Source organism: Oncorhynchus keta, chromosome 34, assembly GCF_023373465.1.
Source record: "Oncorhynchus keta strain PuntledgeMale-10-30-2019 chromosome 34, Oket_V2, whole genome shotgun sequence".
NCBI lineage: Eukaryota > Metazoa > Chordata > Actinopteri > Salmoniformes > Salmonidae > Oncorhynchus > Oncorhynchus keta.
In genome coordinates this window covers 76,544,021-76,551,493 of record NC_068454.1, presented here as the reverse complement: position 1 = coordinate 76,551,493, position 7,473 = coordinate 76,544,021, and the positions used below count along the sequence as shown (strand labels likewise).

The window sequence follows — 7,473 nt, the reverse complement described above, 5'->3', positions numbered from 1 at the left end:
AGTAGAGCTACCACAGAGAGATAGAGAAATACAGAGATGTCTACAGTAGAGCTACCACAGATAGATAGAGAAATAGAGAGATTTACAGTAGATACCACAGAGAGATAGAGAGATCTACAGTCGAGCTACCACAGACAGATAGAGAGATCTACAGTAGAGATACCACAGAGAGATAGATAGATCTACAGTAGAGATACCACAGAGAGATAGAGAAATAGAGATATTTACAGTAGAGATACCACAGAGAGATAGAGAAATGCAGATATGGTCGATGTTTCCTATAGAAGAGGAGGGGGAGCAGGGCTGAGACTGCATGAATAACATCCGTTCCACTTCAGATAGACACAGAGATGATTGTTTATTTTACTGATTCAGAATGCGACACATTCAGACGAAGTGAAAGCATGATTTACAAAGGTCAGAAAGTATTGGATACTTATGGTAAAACTATTTCTAACATGGATACATTTACGTACGCTACTCTTCAAAAGTTTGGGGTCACTTAGAAATGCCCTTGTTTTTGAAAGAAAAGCTCATTTTGTTGTCCATTAAGATAACATAAAATTGATCAGAAATACAGTGTATACATTGTTAATGTTGTAAATGACTATTACAGCTGGAACCTTCATTAAGTAGTACCTGCAAAACACCCGTCTCAATGTCAACCGTGAAGAGGCGACTCCGGGATGCTGGCCTTCTTGGCAGAGTTCCTCTGTCCAGTGTCTGTGTTCTTTTGCCCATCTTAATCTTTTATTTTTATTGGCCAGTCTGAGATATGGCTTTTTCTTTGCAACTCTGCCTAGAAGGTCAGCATCCCGGAGTCGCCTCTTCACTGTTGATGTTGAGACTGGTGTTTTGCGGGTACTATTTAATGAAGCTGCCAGTTGAGGACTTGTGAGGTGTCTGTTTCTCAAACTAGACACAAATGTACTTGTCCTCCTGCTCAGTTGTGCACCGGGGCCTCCCACTCCTCTTTCTATTCTGGTTAGAGCCAGTTTGCGCTGTTCTGTGAAGGGAGTAGTATACAGCGTTGTACGAGATCTTCAGTTTCGTGGTAATTTTTCACATGGAATAGCCTTAATTTCTCAGAACACCTAAATTGCTTTACTTTCAAAAACAAGGACATTTCTAAGTGACCCCAAACTTTAGAACGGTAGTGTACATGTATACTGTATAACAATCCCTTACCATTAGGCACTATTGTATTAATGAATGACAATGTGAGGAGTGTTAGCCCGAACCATGTATGTCAAGGTGATTGATCTCTGTTCAATGTCAAAGAGGGGATACTGTAGCTCTTACAGCCAACACAGTTCCTGTGTCCCATGTCCATCAAGTTCTGCTTCTGCCCCACAAGCAGTGCAAGAGAAGTATATCAGCATTCCTTCTCTCTCATATCTTATGTCAGAACTATTCCCCTCCCACTTTCACAGTCTCACTATTTTTCGGTCTTACTCTTTCCATCTTGAGAGCTCAAGGTGCATATACAGTACCTGTAAAGTGACTACATTACCCATAGTCCTCCCCTGTTCTCTTTAGCCCCACCCATCACTTATTAACAAGGCGAATCAGCTCTTTCCCTCTCCATGGCCTCCTCCATCTCATCCATCTCTCTCTCACAGTCCTCACAGCCCTCTGGCCCACACCCTCCTACCAACACCAGAGTTGGTACATCCCCGTTCCCCACCCCCATCACGGTCCCGTCAGGCGCCCACGCCACGTCAATCATCCCGTCTGGGCACTGCAATAGGCCGCTGACAGAGTAGAGGCCGCTCCCGGGGACCACCTCATTGTAGGGAGGGGCGTGGGTGGCGGTGCGGGCCTCCTCCAATCGGAGCCTTTGTTTGTGGCGCAGCTCGATGATGGTCTTGGTGTAAGAGTTGAGGGTGAAGACTGCAGCTCCCATACAACAGCTGAAGGAGATCCACGCCAGGCTGAGGAGAGACCACAGAGAGAGACGGAGGGGTCATTAGAGAGAGAGGGCTATGAAAGAAGTGTCCCTACTATTCACTACTAAGAGTGTGAATGGATACCCACGCGAATGACCAGCCGTAGTCCCAGGTCTGAGGCCTCCAGTCTTTAGGGCCAACGATGACAGTCATCTGGAACACTGTGGTGTACATCATGTGGGCCACCATCCCCATCAGACCTGGAAGGGGAGAGAGAAAAGCATTGATTTACTGTTTCATTGATTCTTTAACTGAACATCTTGGCTAGAGGATGGGAGGCAGACCGAGATAAAGAGGTGAAGTCTGGAGATGGAAAGAAGGATATGAACAAGAGAAGTGCTTCATACAGTAAAGACAGGGGAGGGAGGGAGGGAGGGAGGGAGGGAGGGAGGGTGGGAGGGGAGGGAGGGAGGGAGGGAGGGAGGGAGGGAGGGAGGGAGGGAGGGAGGGAGGGAGGGAGGGAGGGAGGGAGGGAGGGAGGGAGGGAGGGAGGGAGGGAGGGAGGGAGGGAGGGAGGGAAAGTGAAGGAGTAGAGGCATTACCTGACAGTACGGTGCAGATGGCAGCATAGGCATTGATTTTGAGAGCGTGTATCTCCTTATGGGAACACAACAACTCCAACCACATCAACAGAAAGCCCATTCCCAATAGACCGATGTAAGTGAACTCAGATATCACCGATAGCCATAACACACCTGGAGACACACACACAGACACGTTTGTTTTACTATCTGTGTGCGGACCAAACAATTGATTCCCATTCAAAATCCTATTTTCTCTAAGCCATAACCCTAAGCCATAACCCCAAGCCATAACCCTAAGCCATAACCCTAAGCCATAACCCTAAGCCATAACCCTAAGACATAACCCTAAGCCTTAACCTCAACCCACTAACCCTAATTGTAACCCTAAACGTAACCCCTGAGCCTAAAATAGCCTTTTTCCTTGTCCCCACATGTCCGAACTTCCCCATATCGGGTCCCCACAAGGATAATAAAACCAAACACACACACTGTATCAATGGGAAACCCATCCTCAAAATAACATAATGCAAAAGTAACACCACAGGCAAAGAGGAAGCGAGAGAGTGAGAGAGAGAGTGGGAGAGAGTGAGAGAGAGAGAAAGAGAGAGAGAGAGAGTGAGAGAGAGAGAGAGAGAGAGAGAGCGCACCTTGTGTTTCACCAGGAGTCAGCTCAATAAAGCTGCGACACTTCTCACCTGGAGGAAAGATTTACAACAATATTAGCAGTTTACAACTTTTTGTAAGAGAGGGAAGTAAAGTGTACTTGTAGCCTTTCTCACCATCAACGTGTTTCTCACAGCTCTCCCAGAAGCCCGTGTGGAAGTATCTGAAGGTGTACTTGTCCTCTCCTGTCTCCCAGATGTAGTGGACAGCATTGTCCAGCTGTCTCTGGCGGATCTTAGCCAGTTCATCTCTCCTCTGGGGAGGCAGGGTTCTGTTGTATGGGTTCTGAGTTGGGCTCTCTGGAGAGAGTAGAATATTATATTTCCTCTGGGGAGACAGGGTTCTGTTGTATGGGTTCTGAGTTGGGCTCTCTGGAGAGAGTAGAATATTATATTTCCTCTGGGGAGACAGGGTTCTGTTGTATGGGTTTTGAGTTGGGCTCTCTGGGGAGAGTAGAATATTATATTTCCTCTGGGGGGGCAGGGTTCTGTTGTATGGGTTCTGAGTTGGGCTCTCTGGAGAGAGTAGAATATTATATTTCCTCTGGGGAGACAGGGTTCTGTTGTATGGGTTCTGAGTTGGGCTCTCTGGGGAGAGTAGAATATTTTATTTCCTCTGGGGGACAGGGTTCTGTTGTATGGGTTCTGAGTTGGGCTCTCTGGGGGACAGTAGAATATTATATTTCCTCTGGGGAGACAGGGTTCTGTTGTATGGGTTCTGAGTTGGGCTCTCTGGGGGACAGTAGAATATTATATTTCCTCTGGGGAGACAGGGTTCTGTTGTATGGGTTCTGAGTTGGGCTCTCTGGGGGACAGTAGAATATTATATTTCCTCTGGGGGACAGGGTTCTGTTGTATGGGTTCTGAGTTAGGCTCTCTGGGGGACAGTAGAATATTATATTTCCTCTGGGGAGACAGGGTTATGTTGTATGGGTTCTGAGTTGGGCTCTCTGGGGACAGTAGAATATTATATTTCCTCTGGGGGGACAGGGTTCTGTTGTATGGGTTCTGAGTTGGGCTCTCTGGGGACAGTATAATATTATATTTCCTCTGGGGAGACAGGGTTCTGTTGGATGGGTTCTGAGTTGGGCTCTCTGGGGAGAGTAGAATATTATATTTCCTCTGGGGGGGCAGGGTTCTGTTGTATGGGTTCTGAGTTGGGCTCTCTGGGTGACAGTAGAATATTATATTTCCTCTGGGGAGACAGGGTTCTGTTGTATGGGTTCTGAGTTGGGCTCTCTGGGGACAGTATAATATTATATTTCCTCTGGGGAGACAGGGTTCTGTTGTATGGGTTCTGAGTTGGGCTCTCTGGAGAGAGTAGAATATTATATTTCCTCTGGGGAGACAGGGTTCTGTTGTATGGGTTCTGAGTTGGGCTCTCTGGGGAGAGTAGAATATTATATTTCCTCTGGGGGGGCAGGGTTCTGTTGTATGGGTTCTGAGTTGGGCTCTCTGGGGAGAGTAGAATATTATATTTCCTCTGGGGGGGCAGGGTTCTGTTGTATGGGTTCTGAGTTGGGCTCTCTGGGGAGAGTAGAATATTATATTTCCTCTGGGGGGACAGGGTTCTGTTGTATGGGTTCTGAGTTGGGCTCTCTGGGGGACAGTAGAATATTATATTTCCTCTGGGGAGACAGGGTTCTGTTGTATGGGTTCTGAGTTGGGCTCTCTGGGGGACAGTAGAATATTATATTTCCTCTGGGGAGACAGGGTTCTGTTGTATGGGTTCTGAGTTGGGCTCTCTGGGGACAGTAGAATATTCTCTTGGTTTCCATCTGATGACAGTGGAACTGTATCTTTCTGTTCACCTATTTTTTTAAATGTTATCTTTATTTAACTAGGCAAGTCAGTTAAGAACAAATTCTTATATTCATTGACGGCCTAGGAACAGTGGGTTAACTGTATTATTCAGGGGCAGAAAGACAGATTCTAACCTTATCCGCTCGGGGATTCAATCTTGCAACCTTTCGGTTACTAGTCCAACGCTCTAACCACTAGGCTACCTGCCGCTCCAGAACCCTCAACTTCCAAATACCTGAACATTCTGAGTAAAACCCTAAATTCTTTCGATTAATCCTTTCTAAGAAGTGACCCACTGGGCACACACTGGTTGAATCAACATTGGTTCCATGTCATTTGAAATAAATGAAATAGACGTTGAATTGACGTTAATGCCCAGTAGGGATTGATTAAAATCGCATTCCATTTCTTGTGAATGACACTGGGTAAGCTTGTCGCTCCTATCTCTGTAGTAAAACTCACATGGGATGTAATCCCTCTAAATGGATTTACGTGCATGTGTGTGAGCGTGTGTCAGGTGAGCCTCCTGCTGTGTGTGAGCGTGTGTCAGATGAGCCTCCTGCTGTGTGTGAGCGTGTGTGTCAGGTGAGCCTCCTGCTGTGGTTAGCGTGTATGTCAGGTGAGCCTCCTGCTGTGGTTAGCGTGTGTGTCAGGTGAGCCTCCTGCTGTGGTTAGCGTGTATGTCAGGTGAGCCTCCTGCTGTGGTTAGCGTGTGTGTCAGGTGAGCCTCCTGCTGTGGTTAGCGTGTGTGTCAGGTGAGCCTCCTACTGTGGTTAGCGTGTGTGTCAGGTGAGCCTCCTACTGTGGTTAGTGTGTGTGTCAGGTGAGCCTCCTACTGTGGTTAGTGTGTGTGTCAGGTGAGCCTCCTACTGTGGTTAGTGTGTGTGTCAGGTGAGCCTCCTACTGTGGTTAGCGTGTGTGTCAGGTGAGCCTCCTGCTGTGGTTAGCATGTGTGTCAGGTGAGCCTCCTACTGTGGTTAGCGTGTGTGTCAGGTGAGCCTCCTACTGTGGTTAGCGTGTGTGTCAGGTGAGCCTCCTACTGTGGTTAGTGTGTGTGTCAGGTGAGCCTCCTACTGTGGTTAGTGTGTGTCAGGTGAGCCTCCTACTGTGGTTAGCGTGTGTGTCAAGTGAGCCTCCTGCTGTGGTTAGCCTGTGTGTCAGGTGAGCCTCCTGCTGTGGTTAGCGTCTATGTTAGGTGAGCCTCCTGCTGTGGTTAGCGTGTGTGTCAGGTGAGCCTCCTGCTGTGGTTAGCGTGTGTGTCAGGTGAGCCTCCTACTGTGGTTAGCGTGTGTGTCAGGTGAGCCTCCTACTGTGGTTAGTGTGTGTGTCAGGTGAGCCTCCTACTGTGGTTAGTGTGTGTGTCAGGTGAGCCTCCTACTGTGGTTAGCGTGTGTGTCAGGTGAGCCTCCTGCTGTGGTTAGCATGTGTGTCAGGTGAGCCTCCTACTGTGGTTAGCGTGTGTGTCAGGTGAGCCTCCTACTGTGGTTAGCGTGTGTGTCAGGTGAGCCTCCTACTGTGGTTAGTGTGTGTGTCAGGTGAGCCTCCTACTGTGGTTAGTGTGTGTGTCAGGTGAGCCTCCTACTGTGGTTAGCGTGTGTGTCAGGTGAGCCTCCTACTGTGGTTAGTGTGTGTGTCAGGTGAGCCTCCTACTGTGGTTAGCGTGTGTGTCAGGTGAGCCTCCTGCTGTGGTTAGCATGTGTGTCAGGTGAGCCTCCTACTGTGGTTAGCGTGTGTGTCAGGTGAGCCTCCTACTGTGGTTAGCGTGTGTGTCAGGTGAGCCTCCTACTGTGGTTAGTGTGTGTGTCAGGTGAGCCTCCTACTGTGGTTAGCGTGTGTGTCAGGTGAGTCTCCTGCTGTGGTTAGCATGTGTGTCAGGTGAGCCTACTGCTGTGGTTAGCATGTGTGTCAGGTGAGCCTCCTGCTGTGGTTAGCGTGTGTGTCAGGTGAGCCTCCTACTGTGGTTAGCGTGTGTGTCAGGTGAGCCTCCTGCTGTGGTTAGCGTGTGTGTCAGGTGAGACTCCTGCTGTGGTTAGCGTGTATGTCAGGTGAGCCTCCTGCTGTGGTTAGCGTGTGTGTCAGGTGAGCCTCCTGCTGTGGTTAGCGTGTGTGTCAGGTGAGCCTCCTGCTGTGGTTAGCGTGTGTGTCAGGTGAGCCTCCTGCTGTGGTTAGCGTGTGTGTCAGGTGAGCCTCCTGCTGTGGTTAGCGTGTGTGTCAGGTGAGCCTCCTGCTGTGGTTAGCGTGTGTGTCAGGTGAGCCTCCTGCTGTGGTTAGCATGTGTGTCAGGTGAGCCTCCTGCTGTGGTTAGCATGTGTGTCAGGTGAGCCTCCTGCTGTGGTTAGCATGTGTGTCAGGTGAGCCTCCTGCTGTGGTTAGCGTGTATGTCAGGTGAGCCTCCTACTGTGGTTAACGTGTGTATCAGGTGAGCCTTCTGCTGTGGTTAACATGTGTATCAGGTGAGCCTCCTGCTGTGGTTAGCGTGTGTATCAGGTAAGCCTCCTGCTGTGGTTAACGTGTGTATCAGGTGAGCCTCCTGCT

General features: G+C 48.9%; 1 protein-coding gene across 2 annotated transcripts in view; it reads right to left on the bottom strand.

Moving 5' to 3' along the window:
* Nucleotides 1–351: 351 nt before the first annotated feature.
* The window catches only part of LOC118374045 (germ cell-specific gene 1-like protein), a 14,168-nt gene continuing 7,046 nt past the window's right edge, over nt 352–7,473 (bottom strand). For both annotated transcript variants that reach the window (XM_052494962.1, XM_052494963.1), the window contains 5 exons: nt 3,253–3,435; nt 3,121–3,168; nt 2,492–2,644; nt 2,038–2,149; nt 352–1,934 (listed from right to left, as the gene is read on the bottom strand). In XM_052494962.1, coding sequence (XP_052350922.1) covers nt 1,556–1,934; nt 2,038–2,149; nt 2,492–2,644; nt 3,121–3,168; nt 3,253–3,435 — 875 coding nt within the window. In that variant the 3' untranslated portion in view covers nt 352–1,555. The remainder of the gene's footprint in view (nt 1,935–2,037; nt 2,150–2,491; nt 2,645–3,120; nt 3,169–3,252; nt 3,436–7,473) is intronic.